General features: G+C 39.5%; 1 protein-coding gene across 2 annotated transcripts in view; it reads left to right on the top strand.

Moving 5' to 3' along the window:
• Positions 1-15,137, top strand: part of SNX17 (sorting nexin 17) — a 1,062,675-nt gene that overhangs the window by 737,540 nt on the left and 309,998 nt on the right. For both annotated transcript variants that reach the window (XM_044061496.1, XM_044061495.1), the window contains exons 8-9: positions 1,251-1,320; positions 7,985-8,077. In XM_044061496.1, the coding sequence (XP_043917431.1) occupies positions 1,251-1,320; positions 7,985-8,077 (163 nt within the window). The remainder of the gene's footprint in view (positions 1-1,250; positions 1,321-7,984; positions 8,078-15,137) is intronic.

Consider the following 15,137-nt stretch of genomic DNA (forward strand, 5'->3'; position numbering starts at 1 on the left):
CCAGTTGTATAAGACTGTTTTAGAATTCTGAATTTATTTATGTATGTATGTATGTATTTATTGTATTTTTTAACCAGGAAAGTCCACTGGGCCTGAATGAGCCCGTTTTTAGTGGAAGCCCAGGGAGAAAAGCTCCACAAAGTTATATACAAAGAAAAATATTATTACAGATAAATATTATTGCAGATTAAAAATCGAGCAGTACTATTGCATTGAATGAGTCTGATAATAAAACAAGAATGAAAAGGTTACAATCATGGACATATGGAAGTAATAAATGTCTTATATTCAGATGACACCAGTGAAATATGTCCTCAAGGTTCATAGAGTGTATTAAAATAACATAAATATGATACGTGTGCAGGTTCATAGCTGTGAGGAGTTAAATATAGTGTAAGAATAGTAGGAGATAGAAGGGAGGGTGAGGACAGGTAAGAGTGACAGGGAAATTAAATGCTTAAAATATTGAGTTTAATGTTTTAAAATGCAGTGCCTGAGTAAAAGTAGAAAAAACCCAAAATCTTGCAAAGTGGTGTGTCTGGATTTTCATAAGCTGTGCTGAGTATGAGGCTAATTGCAAGCTAAAAATGTTTACCAAAAGTAGCTCACCATTAAAATGTACTACAACCTTGTTACTTTCTGTTAAGGGTGGGGTAGATGTGATGTATCACAACTCATCTGGCTCATGAACTGCTCTAAAACTATGTGGTTTTATTACAAATTAATTTCAGATGCTAGATTGAGTGATCTAAAATGCAGAGGTACGTACAGATGGTAAACTGCTTTTTCTCATGGCTTAGTGTCTAGATGTGGATGCTACATGAATATTGAATGGTTTTCTTCTTCAGGACACCAAATCCAGTCTTGACTGACTTGCAACACATTAATTGGTTGAAAAAATCAAGTGTGGGCATTTCAGAAACCGTAAATACATATACACAATCCTTAGTAATATATGGAGAACCCAGTGCACAGTTTTATGCTACTCTTTCATCTATGTGTTTTTGCTGTAAAACGCACTAAATTATGTTATTCTATTTTGCTGTGCATATGGAATTTTACTGAAGTTGTGTATGTACTCTCCTAGGTTGTATCTAAGTCCTGGTAATTGACAAAGTCAATGCAGTGCCCCTTTCAACAGAAAACAAGTAAATAAAAAGTCCAGACAAGATTGGAGGCTTAAAAGTACATATTCTTGGGTAATTGCTGCTGTTTTTATCAGAATTGACATTCATGTTTATTTCTTCTAGCTATTGGGACTCTGCTTATGACAGTGATGTTATGGAAGATCTAGTTGGACTCGATCTGTTGTACATCCAGGTGAGACGTGTACTTTTTAGTGCATCATGAAAGAGAAAGTGGGTATGACTGTTATGCAAAATTATATATATGCTTCTTGAATTTGTAGTTTAATACCTTTCTTTTACATATATTGTCTACATGAATATTTGTCATACTTGACTTGTAACTGACACGGTTAGTAGTCGGTCTTGATTCTGTTTTTTTTTTCTGAACAAATAATTTGTACCTTACAAAAAATACTTGTACCCACTAGTGTTCATTAGTCTTATAGGTCATTCATTTAGCATATTCCCAGTACGGTTGTGGCAGGTTATGGTTCCTTTTTAAAAATATTTGTTTAGTTTTACAAAATTAATACATGTGAACGAAAACTAGAAATGTCAGTAGTACTGTTAAAGATGGTGTCATAGGGACAGTGCTTGTGGCTCGTTGAACAGTCGGTCACTGTTGAACTCTGGTATGGTAAAGAGCTGGTGCTTGTTAAGAGATAAGCATAGAACTATTTGTTACTTTAAGCTGCTAAACTGTGGTACCCACTTACTTAATGTTGGGTTTCAAATAATTGCAATTTTTGGGAAGTCGTGCCCTGCCATCTTTCAGAAAATTCTAATGGCTGTCTTAACACTAACATCTTCAAAAGTGTCCTACCAAATTACTGAGAGTAAGACCAAGCTTCATATATTACTGAGAGTAAGACCAAGCTTCATATATGTCAAGAGATAATTGTCCACCTGAAGAGACTGGTGCCAATTGTTTAAACTGCAGTATAAGTAAACTAGTTTTATTTTAGATACAGTGGGTCAGGTGACAGGCTGTTTGCAGTGGAATGTTAACATTGTCTATGTTGGGGTCTTCTCAAATGACAATGAGTGCCATATAAAAATTAATATACTCAGCCAAGGCCCACATGACATTACAAGACATATTTTGTAATACCACTGTATTAAATATAAGGAACATTGCTGGGAAACATCACTCTCAAGGATAAATAGTGAATTTAGTTCTTATGCTTTAAAATCTCTTTTCTTCTATATCTATCTCTTGCCGACAACTTGTTGAAAGTGACATTCATTGAACAGCACCTGACTGAGCACAACTTATCAATCAGCAGCCAATCAGGGGAGGGGCAAAGACCTTGCTTTTTGCAAGAAAACAAGCCCCCCCCCCTACACCCCACATCCCCTGCTAATTATATATAACTTCGAGATTGCACTATAGTGGGAAAGGGACAAATTCCTCAATCCCCAGTGTACTGTGATCTCACTCAAAACAGCTGCCTGTACATTCAGTCACCTGTGTCTGCAGTTTACTGGTTTCTGACATGCTGTCATTCGATAACTTCTTCGTCCTCTCTCTCTCTCTAGCTACATATAATGAATAACTACCGATGAGATTGTTCGAAGCAAAAAACATTGAACAGCCTCATTGGCAAAGACATTCATTACTACTGCAAGTAATCTAACTGAAGCGATTGCAAGTATAAACTTTCACTAAAAAGCAAAGAAAAAAATCAGCTTTTATGTGGAGGGCTCCCTCCCTTGAAATTGTGCTAACTCCAGGCTGGCACAGAAGCAAAGAAAGGGGACCAACTCCTGAGTTATGTAACGATTGATCTGTTGAAGCTCGACCGTTGACGTAATTTGGGCAACTGTACAACTGACTGATTTTTCAAAATTTTAATATGTGATAAAAGCATGCAGTGACATTTATTTTAACACTTAATATGTATTACATATTCACTCCTGTGAGAAAAAATAAAAATATGTATGCTTTTTGCAAATTGCCTGTAAAGACACTTGCCATTGGGAGGCTGCAGAATTTATTTATTTATTGTAATTTATTAACCAGGTAAGTGGACTGGTCTACTAATCCTTTTCAGCCACAACCTGGGCTCAAGAAGAGTAAGTAAAAAAACAAGCAGCAGTGATACAGTGTATGTAATAAAGTTGAGTTAAAGTAATGCAAAATGTAATTTCTAGAGAGGTTGACCAAGTGTAGTAATATGCAGTAAGTAATACAGTTCAAAAGGCAAGGCAATTATGAACTACATATTCTACACTGTACAGAGAGTGAGAGCATAGTAATTGTTTTGCAAAGGCTATATTCATTATGTACAAGGTATGCAGCACCAACTGCAGTAAAGCGGTTCAGAAAATTTTAAGGAGTAGGTGTACAAATTTACAAAAAGTGTTACCAAGTGTCACAAAAGCTATTGCATTTCACACCATTATGAAAATAGTCCAGAAGTTTAACATTGTGGTTTTCAGTGTTCTTCAGTATTATAGTCCCAGGATTGTTAATACGAGGCTTGTGGGCTTCAAGATTTTGTTAGCAAACCTGTAGGCGTATGTATATGTAAGTCTGTCTATGTATACGTGTGTGTGTGTGTGTGTGTGTGTGTGTGTGTGTGTGTGTGTGTGTGTATGTATGTGTGTGTGTGTATATATATATATATATATATATCTCTTTTAATTAAAAAAATATTTATTTATTTTTTTGAAAGGGCATTCTTCTTTAAGAACACCCTTTACATCCGGTTGCATAGATGCAGAAGACAAAAATAGGTTGCAAACACCTGTTGCGTCTGCATGACTTATAGTTTGTCTTCGTCTTCCGCATGCGCAAAATCTGAATTGCAGAAGACGTTTGGACTGTGCAGCGGACCACGAAACAAGGGTGACCCTTTTAAGTATGGTTAACACATCTGATCATCTAACTTCAGAATGTGCACAGTTGTTGTTATCAATGGTTACTATTCAAAACGGCATCCAGATGACATTTTACATCAGTAGTCTGCATTTGTAAAAGTAGCGTCTACAATTCCTTCTAGTCTAGTTTTTTGTCCCGACATAGTACAAAGATGACCCTCACCAGGGTCTGTAAGATCTTCTGATGAGAGACCAATGTTATTCAGCCTTGGTCTTATTAGGTCAATGTGTGTAATTTGACAGAATTGAAAATGGAATACTATGGATTATTTGAGGCATTCCTTTAGCATCAGTTAAATTATCCTGGAAATAGTTTGCATTCTTCCTTTCCTCCTCTTCCTGCACTTACCTGTGCTGCTTCACATAGAGCAGTCTTGATTATACTGTTTTCTGTGTACATGCATTCACTAGGAGACATTATTTGAGGGAGAGCTGCATGGCATTGTTACACTGATGCCCTGTAGCTGTATCTCTGCTTCATCAAGAATATGCCGTCCTTAAGCAGATTAACTGGAAGTGTGGAATGCATCCATAACTTGGATCGTCAATACTTCCAAGATCTTTGCCATTGTTATTCCTGCCACTATCCCTAATTCATATAGTCCAGTATTGTCCCCTGACATTATCTGCATTTGTGACAAACTGGAAAGATGCACAATTTTGGGTCTGGCACTTAGCTCAGAGGATTACAGTTCTAAGCTGTTAATGAATTACTTATTTTGTTAAGTTTGCAAGGTCTGATTCTGTTCGCCTCCATTTCCCTACTCTCTTAACCATGTGGTGCTCCTGGGTCTCACCCAAAAAGAGCACTTTGTTTAGTGTGCTTATCCAGGTGACAAAAATAAAAGGAGCAGTGTTAGGCTATTTTTAATTTCGTTTGCATCCATCTGAGGAATGTCACTCTCATTAAATACTGTATTTCATTGTCGGATTTTTCAGCAGTAGTATATGCTTTAGTTTCATCTAGATTGGACTTCTGTACCACCCTGTACCTAGTGCTTTTAGAACCAGAGATTGATTGTCTGCTGTTGGTGCAGAAGTCTGCATCTCAGCTACTGATGGGTTTCTGTTTAGCACCATATTATGTTTGTCCTGTGGAACCTACACTGATTGCCAGTATGGTCACATATCACTTATACTGTTCTTGTTCTAGTTTATTTGGCCTTTCATTATATGGGTCCCCCTTATCTTAATGAGGGTCTGCCTAGTACTAGCAGAAAAATGTCCCACTCTTCCACTTTGAGATGTTGGAGGTGCTAAAGGTCCACCTAGATTCATCTAGCAAGCTCTCTCTTTAATTTTAAGGGACATGCCTTTTTACCCCCTTGACAGGGTGGTTGTCTGTGTCCCTGATGCTTAGCAGCTTTAAACAGTTGTTGAAATCTTATTTTTTTCTCTGGTATGAGGTGTTATATCGTATTATATATAGCTTACTATATTTTTGTTTGTTTACTTTCATTATTATTATTATTATGGTTTATTGTGAATTCATCATATCACTGCTTAGGTTGTGGACTTGAATTTCTGTTCCTCTTTCTAGTTCAGGGCTGTAGGGATAAAAGGTGGTCTTTGAAGAGAGAAACAGATGGGAATATAAATAGCACAGATATAGATACTTAATGAATGGCAGATTGGAAAAACTCTGATTGAGGTGGACATTTACTGTAATTGTAACACATAGTGCTAACAGTATTGTTGCTGCTGCTGTTAGGAGAACCTCTCTCACACATCTGGGCCTAGGTCTACCATTTCTGTTCACCTAGAAGTGATCTTTAACACAAGGATAAAGTGATTAATCCTGCTTAAACCAAGGTTAAGTAGAATCTTTACTGTCAAGATCTGTTGATGCTGAAGTTTATTTTTAATATTTCAATTCTTTCTGCGCCTGACAGAAATAAGCAAAGCACAGTAGAAATATAGAAATGTTTGGGAAAATGAAGGTAACTTAATCATGGACAAGGTCATATGAGGATTACAGGGATCTTGGGTAGGTCCAGAGTTTTAGGCCCATTTAACTAGCCAGAGGCACCAATAATACCAGTGATAGTGCGTAGGCTGCTTCAAGCTCGGCTCAGGAGGCAAGTGTTTATACTAGGCCAGTGGACTTCTAGGGAGATCCTGAAACAATAACTGTTGAGCTTAGTATGGGCAAGAATCTTGTACCCGAGACTAGATTCCCTCTAACAAAACTGATCTAAGGAGTACAAGGAAAGAAGCAGAGATCAACACATGTTCAAATGCTTGAAAACGGACAAGTTTGTTTCACATTGTACAGTAATAAATATATTTATAGTCTGGAAAAAGGAGATATGTGTATACTTAATTTAAACTGAATCTTATAATATTTGCAGCAGGTATGTGGTGAGGTTAAAGTAACATAGCACTTCTGAAAGGTAGTGCATAAATTGGTTTTCATTTTGTACAAGAAATTCCACAAAGGAATTTCAGCATCTTTCCTGCATACACTGTTCTGTAGAAAAATAACTTTCTATCGAATTTGCACAATTGATGGTGAAGAATGACATAACTGCCAATAAAAACTGTGATGATATTTCCCCTTCCGCTTACACACATTTATACTCTGAAATGTCAGATTAACTGTGAGTCTGTGACAGCAGTGATACAGTCATACCAAGACTGTCTCCTATAAGAAAAAAGTACTTTCTAGCTGAGCACATTTCTGATGAAGTCAAGGAAGTTCTGCATTACTTGTTTATTTCGGCTTGTTTCTTACACACATTTGCACTCACTACCCTTGACAAGATAAATTAATATAATTTAACTATAGTCAGGTGTTTCTAGAGATCAATGGATTTCTTTTTACCACCCTCCAAGAATAATCATTTTTAAGCGGCTGTACCTTTCACATCTAACTGTGATAAGAGAGAATTTAACTACAATAATACCGCTCCCTCTCTGTCTCTCGTACACTGCCTCTGATATACCACAACAAAGTGATCAAGTAACTGTAGGAATCAGTAGTACACACACACACACACACACACACACACACACACACACACACACACACACACACACACACACACACACACACCTCCTATTCCCATATAAACACTTTCTGAATGGGTAAACCTTTGTTTGACTGATTTAAACAAGTGAAAGAAGGTTTGAAGTAATCTGTATCATCTTGTTTTATACTGTTCATAGCTCTGGATTAATTTTGGAGTTAGTTTATTTCATTAAATTAGGTCAGTTATCTTGTTTGTATGCAGTTGCACTTGCACAATATCTAGTCCAGATTTATTCTGAATGTGAGAATTTTTTTTTTATAATTTTAAAACAAAATGTGTTTCTATACCATATTATCACAACTTTCAGTGCTCTGGTATTCTGACTTGATACTGAGATGCTTTTACACTCAGTTATGGGTTACACGTATAACTTTAGAGTTCAAGCGGTGAGATATGCGGAAGCAGACATCAGCTGAAGCTGTGGTAGCCAGCCAGTAGCTGGTAGAAGGATGTCTAAATCATAAAAATCTGAGCCTGTCCCTGACAGTGACCCACCTGTTGTTAAGACTTTGCTTCACTCGCTAGAGCTGTGGTTCTTCAGGATGGGGAGTATAATAACTCAGTAGTACCAAAGTTCACTGGATGCTTAAGGTGGTAGGGAACCAAAAATATTGAATTCAGATGACGTAACATGTAACTAAGCATGCTAAAATCATAAGTTTGCATAGTTGGTAGTGTAGTGAGAGCAGGTACATGGAACATACAGACAGGGCAAGAATAAGGACCATGAAGTAAGATGGCTGTACATTAGTACTAACCTTTAGTAAGTATATGAAGAATTCACAAAGGATGAATTGCAGAGGTACAGAAGAGAGAATGTACTGGTATGTAGTGATTGAAAAGATTGAGCCTTACATGATCTTGGTGAGCTAGCTTAAAAACCTTGCCAAGACTGTGCTCAGTATGCACATTTGACTTTTAGTGCTATTTTCTTTCTTTCAGACGGTATCAGACATTGAGAGAGGATGGATACTGGTGAACAAAGAGCAACATCGGCAGCTTAAATCCCTACAGGAAAAGGCTTCAAAAAAAGAGGTAACAGCATGAATTTGTAGTCGAACAAGTTTTGCAGTAAAGCTGTCATCTATTTTAGCAGTTTAGAGGAACTGGTATCCCCACTTTTTCATTTTTCCTTGTCTGTTTTATTGTCCTAAGCATGGGTGTTTGTCTTATGAACACTGGTTCAGCTCTGAATGTAATCAACTCTGTGGATGTCATGTTGGATTTGCAATCTCTAGTTTACTTTAGTTTATTTGTATAGTAATTGTGCCACTTGTAGTCTTGAGGAATAGTGGACCCCCGCTGGATAGCAAAGTTGCTGTAGAAATTACTGAGAATGTTATCTCCACAGCTGACTAGACCTGTCTATACAGAAAACTACCTCATGCTCTAATTCTAAAAGACCATATAATCTGTAGCATAAACCATGCAATGTTATCATGCATTACCCACAACTGTGAACACCGTCATTTGGTGCTAGCACTTGACGGATGGTGACCAATCGCAGCAAACCCTGTATAACATTAACTTACTTTGTCAGGTTGCAATCATCATTCTCTTTCAATTCGGTGTTAAAACACCATTTGAAAACGTATTCAGTGCAGATGGTCAAAATACATTTGATTTATTTTGCTTATACCTGAACAAATTTTACAGGACTAGTTTCTTGTGTTACAATGTATTGTTCACTGTTGCTTTATCTTTTTTTGAAGTAATGCCGCAATAAAATACAAAATAAGTGGAAAGAAGGAAATGCATTTTTGTTGCATTATGACTGACAATGGTCCAGTTTTGGATCAGTACATATACCTGGTTAATAAGTGAATAAAATACATTAATTTGAAGATGACTAAGGGAAGGATGTGTAAGAGATAACCTTAATGGCAAGGAAAGGAGGTGGATTACCTCTGATAGATGGCTGTGCTGCACTGGTCATCAAATGTAGGAAAGGTTGCTGGCAAATGCAGGAATAGGATTACTAGATGCACATGGTGGAACAGAACCATAGTAATGGGAGATCTTAGTCTTCCAGAAGTGAATTAGGAGGAACCCACCTCCAGGGAGAGGAAGGAGACGTATATGCTAGAAACTGTTGGAATGTGTAGAGATCATGTTTGACCTGTAGAGATCACCTTTGACCTGTTTTTCCTCTGCATTGCATGGGAGACGTAGGAGAGGAAGTGGTGGTGAGGTTAAGAATTCCTGGATCAAAGATGTGAAAAGCAGCAGGAACAGAAGACTGGGGCTTCTTGATTGTGTATGTCACTGGTAGCAGTGAAACAGCTAAGGGGAAGCAGAGAGAGGGGAAATGAATGAACTTGAGACTGAAAATAATGTTGCACAGTGGTTTGAAAATTGTACTGTTGAAGCACACCTGCGGCAGTTTTGGTACTTACTGTTTTCTAATGATCTTCCTAAGTAGTCCATCACCTACTCAATATCATTTCGTTACTTGCTTGCATGCTGGTCTTGTATGTGCTTATTTAGTTAGTTCCTGTTATGTAAAGTTTTTTCTTTTTATCATTTTTTTTTACTTGTGTTCTATTACTCTTGGTCTTTAGTCAATTGTTTTATCTTGTAATTCAAGACTTCTCAAAACAAGTGTCTGTGTGTTTATCAGGAACCTCTGTGGGCTCCCACACACATTGTTTTTGTCTAAGGCTATTCTGTAACATGGGAGATTGTCAGTAGTGAAGTTGAGTCTTGCAACAAGAGGCTGGTGAGTTAAGCTGCTGTATTGTGTTTCAGTGAGAGGATTAGACACTGAAGTAAGAAAAATAGCAAATCTTTTCCAGTCTCATTTGATGCCTTCTCTTCTTCCATGTTTCCTAGACATATCAGAAGGAAACACATTTTCTCATCAATTAGGTGAGAGTGTAAGACGTCATTTTGTATCTCAGGAGTATAAGAAGGCAGCTGTGCTTGATGCTAACTGCTGCAGAGCTGGCAAACAGTGCCTTTAGCTGCTGAGGCCACACAAATGCGCCACTGACGAAGGAAGAAATTGTCTTCTATTACTCTGGCTAAGGTTTCTAGCAAATGAGGTAAAACATTGAAAGGCTAAGGAATGTCAAGGTATAGTAGAGTCGTCTGCTCACCCTGAATGCAGACAAAATGTGGTAATTGAAAGCCTGCTGATATCTGCTTTTGTAGCAAGTGTACATACAATCATCGTCTGATTTTGAATTTGTCCTGAACTGGAATGTAAGCAAAATAAAAAAATAACTTGTGATCAATGTTCATCTTAGAGGGAGAAGGAGTAAGCATATCTTAACTTAATAATGCATATTGTATAAATATCAAATGTATAAAGACTGATTTTCCAAGCTTCAGCACTGTTATGGCCACATGATAGAAAACTGTGCATTTGTGTGCATGCATTTGTGTGTTATTAATTCATCTTGCATCCTATGCTTTGATTGCAACTAAACAGAACCAGATAGAACTTTGCTTGATTGGATTTTGCTTCATCAGGTACCTCTTTTAAAAGGTCCAAAACTTTAGCAGTGCAACAATGGAGTTTATTTACTTAAGAAGAGTGGGGACAGCAATCCTGACATGGAAATTGTAGATGGTCTTGTTTCCTTGCAAAAACAGTTTCTTTCCTTATGTGAATTTTTCAGTAAGCATGGATTTCATTGCTTTTTATTCATTGTGGTGGTTTCAGTGAAATTTGCTTCAGTGAACATGAATTTGAGAAAGACACTCTCCCCATGAGATACACACCCTGTTTCTGTTGCCTAGACTGTAATCCTCCCCCCATATTATAAGTCATTCTGGGAGAATTAGTGCAGTAAGCAGATAGCTTTTCCTTGGGATGAGCTAAACTTAGATTTACTTGCTAAAGGAACTAATGAAAGGTCTACAACAGAATATGTGGGCAGTCCCTCCACTGCTAGATATTTGTAATGCCATCCATGTTCATTAATAGTTAGGGGGTACCTAAGTACATTTCAGTGGTGCTTAAACAGGCTGATAGTTTTGACAGCAGTGGAAGAATGGTAATACTCAAAGTAATCCAACAGCATCACTCCTTCTTGATTCAAAGATATATATGTAAAACCTCAAAAATAAATGTTCAGACTATAGTACTAGGATTATAGTAGGACTGCTTGTCAATAGAAACCTATTGAGCTAAACAGGGCTCTACCCGTGTAATGACTTGGCCTCCCTAATTGGGTGGGCACTGTTGGAATCCTCCATTTTTTTATTTTTCCTCTCTCTGTGTGAAAGAGCTTTTAGTAGATGCTTTCATTCTTTAAACTTTTTATTCTAAGTTTGACTTTTCTGGCACTTAATGTTTTTATCCTGTTGCCATGTTTCTTATTTTGGAGACTTAATTATAGCTTCCAAGAACAAGTGTTGATGAGAAAGTAGATGTTCTTAGTGTTTCACTGTTGCAGTCATCGCACTTGGGTTATCTGGCTGCAGGTAGCCCTCAGTCGGCCCGAATACCAGAGTCCTGGGATTTCTACGTCGGATGCTGTCACCTCTCCCATGACGTTAGGAGTATAAAACATGCAGCCAACGCCATTACATCAGATTTTCTTGCTGTGCGGGAGCCCGAAGCAGAAGCAGTTTGCAAGTACCGGTCGGCTGCTACCTGAAATTTTAGTTTTTCGAGTTTCAAACCTGAAGTCTTCTAAAGCTAAGTATCCTGTTGGGGATTCTTTTTTCTTGCTCTAACCGATGTCAGAAAAAGTTAACAATTGTTTTGCCTGTGGAAAGGAAATACCTCACAGAGATTTTCATTCTTACTGCGTCACCTGTTTAGGCCCAGACCACAACGTCCTTCGCTGTCGGTTTTGTGCCTTAACACCCGAACTATTAGTCATCTGGCTATCTTTATTGCTAAATTCTTTCGCTCTCATTCTCCATATTCTGAAATGGCTTAGGTAAGCCATCCGACTACCGATCTTCTGAAAAAAACGTAAGGATAAAGACAGAAACAGAACACATAGGTCAAAAACTGCCAATGACGCTTTCGTTAAGCTAGTTACCAGTCCACCGGTACTCAGTGAGGTGCTTTCGCAGACCCTGATACCCGCTTTTACAGATACGCAGGCCTCTACTGAGACCCATTCAGAGTCCGGTGTGCCGTGAGATGCTTCTTCGATTATAGAACATGCAGATCTCTCTACCTTGGATGGGTCCGGAGCCATTGTGCAGGCACTGGCTTCTGAGGGTTTATTCCAACCTTCTGATGTTCGTATTAAACCAACTACTTTGTTTCAGACTAAAACAACCAAGTTTCTCAGGCCCAGAGTTTGCACTACGCTTAGAAAACCGACGACCAAAGCGCATGTTCAAGCTCCCATGCCACAGAAACAAATGCTTAGAATGGCTGAAGACCTTATAACTCTAATTAGGGGAAGCCAGCCTTCCCCCTCTAAAAGACAAAGAATTGATTTCCCTTCTGATTCAGAAGACCATGTGTCCGATGGCTCTGATCCCTCTGATTACCAGGACATACCCTTATCTACCTATGAGGATTCAGATGCAGAGGATTCCATTCCCCATGCCTCCCCTCCAGAGGACTTTTCCTTTGGTGAAACTTTGCATACCTTAAGTGAGCATTTCCGCTGGGAATGCCAGGACTACCCACAGTCCAAAAAGAGACTCTGAGACGTTTTAGACTTGCCTCAACACAGGCCTCTAGCTATATACCCCCTGTCTCGGATATTGTAGATGATGTTTTCATGGAATCCAGTCTTACTCCTGATACTTTACCACCAGCCCCTAGAAACCCTGACAGGTACTACAGGGTACTTGACTCTCACAAATTTCTCTTTAAGAATCCCATTGCGGATCCAGAGACCATTTTCCAGGGACCTAAAGGTATTAAGGCTACTACAGCCAAAAATCCTACCCCTTCGGACAGGGATTCGAGGGCTTTGGACAGATGGGGCAAGAAGGTATATACCTCTGCAACTCTTGCCATCAGGGCTTTAAATTGCCAGCTTCACATGTTGAAGTACCAGCAGTATATTATGGAACTAATTAAACAAAAAATGTTATTGCTTCCAGATTTTGCAGAAAATAAAGATTTACAAGAGTTAATGCATTCTGCAAACCAAGTCAGCAAGCATACTTTGCACTGTGGTTTTGATGCCTTAGAAGCATCTTGCAGGTCTGCTGTCACTGGGTCTGTACTGAGAAGGCATGCCTGGCTGAAGGAACAAATCTTGCCAGACCATGTCAAAGCAAAATTACTAGATGCTCCATTAAACCAGGAACATTTGTTTGGCACAAAAGCAGAAGAGGTTCTTAAAAAGATGGAGGAAAAAGCCATGTCTATGCAAACTGTTAAAGATTTCTTACAGGTATAGCCACCTAGATTCAGTAGGCATTGGCCTTCAAAAAACTGGTCCTTTCCAGTCCCTACCAGTTCTTCTCAGCCCAAACCCAAGGGCAACAGACCACCAAGGCTACAGTCTCAGGGAGCCCAAACCCAGGGGCAACAGACCACCAAGGCTACAGTCTCTGGGTGCACAGAGATCTAAACAATGGAGTGCTCCCCCCACAAAAACAGGGAGTGGTAAGCCACCCCTTTATGGAAAAAATTCACAATGACTTGTCAATCATCCTTCCCAGCCATGCCCAAGTACTTGCACCCCTAGGAAGAAAACTCGCCCTGCATGCAAAAAACTGGATGTCCATTACCCAGGACCGATGGGTCCTAAACATTGTATCCCAGGGATACAGATTCTACTTCCACTCACTGCCAACCCCAAGCGGGTTGCAAGAGCTTCCTACAAACCAGTGGTCAGAGGCTCAAAAGCAAGTAATTTTTCTTCAGTATCAGGGCTATTCAACCTGTTCCAATAGAGCAAAGAGGACAGGGATGTTCTTCATCTCACATTGCTGCAGTCCTTACATATGGGTAGTCCGCTGTCCTCGGTCGGCCCGAATACCAAAGTATTAGGCTGACGTCGGTCAAGGTGCTTAAAACTGACATCAGGACGTCAGGGTACAAAAGCGCATGACCGACGTCATATCCTCAGTCTTTTTTGCCGCATGGTCCGATGCAGAAGCAGCGTTGCAAGTGCCGTTCGGCGTTCTGAAATTTTTCGAGTTCGGAGTTTCAGACCGAATCCAAGTTGGCTAAGTACCCGTTGGGAATATTTTGGTTTTTTCTTGCCTCTGTGTATTACCGGATGTCAGAAAAAGTGAATAATTGTATTTCTTGTGGGAAACAGATACCGCATAGGGATTATCATTCTTTGTGCATTCCTTGTTTGGGGCCTGAGCACGACGTAGTCGGGTGTCGCTTTTGTGCTAGGTTTAATAAGCGCACTATTAAGCGAAGGTTAGATTGTGCTAGGCTGGTCTTGAGCGGTGCAATTATAATATGCCGTCGGATACTCCGACGCCCGCTTCCACGAAGAAGCGCAAAGACAAAGTGGTTAAACCCAGGCATGATGAGTCGTCCGTTCCAGACGCCGGTTCTTTAGAGGCTTCAGTGGAACCGGTGGTTCCGATGGAGGCTTCTCTGGAGTCTCAGGGGGAGACTTTAATTTTGCAGGATGTAGCCTCTCAAGAGGCAGGTCAGGCTGAAGGGGCTTCTCAGGTTTCTGTACTCCCCTCCCTTCCCAGGGTGGTTAGGCCCTCTCCTTCTGTTTCCAAGGCTTCTTCCAGAGGCAGGCCAGGTTTAGCTTCTGCTGGTGTCAGTCCTAGTTCAGCAGGGTCTGTGCCTAAGAAGCACATGCTTAAAATGGCAGAAGATTTGATTACTCTGATTAGAGGTTCTATGCCCCCTCCTGATAAGAGGCCTAGAGTGGAGCCAGAGTTGTAAAGTTTTGAACAGGCTTCGGATGTTTCAGAGTCTTCGGCTGAAGACTTGCAGGAGTACTCTCCTTATTCTGATTCTGATGCAGAAGATTCCACTCCTTCTGCTTCTCCTCCAGAGGATTTTTCCTTTTCAGAGACATCTTCTACCTTAGCTATGAGGGCTTTGAATTGCCAGTTTCATATGTTGAAATATCAACATTTTCTCCTTTCGCAATTGAAATCTAAGGTGGATGCTCTGGCAGAAGGCATTGACTGTAAAGAATTACAAGATTTGGTACATGTCTCTGAGCAGGTGGGTAAGCAT

The sequence above is a fragment of the Protopterus annectens genome, chromosome 2.part0 (assembly GCF_019279795.1).
Source record: "Protopterus annectens isolate FY-2018-M chromosome 2.part0, PAN1.0, whole genome shotgun sequence".
Classification (NCBI taxonomy): domain Eukaryota; kingdom Metazoa; phylum Chordata; order Ceratodontiformes; family Protopteridae; genus Protopterus; species Protopterus annectens.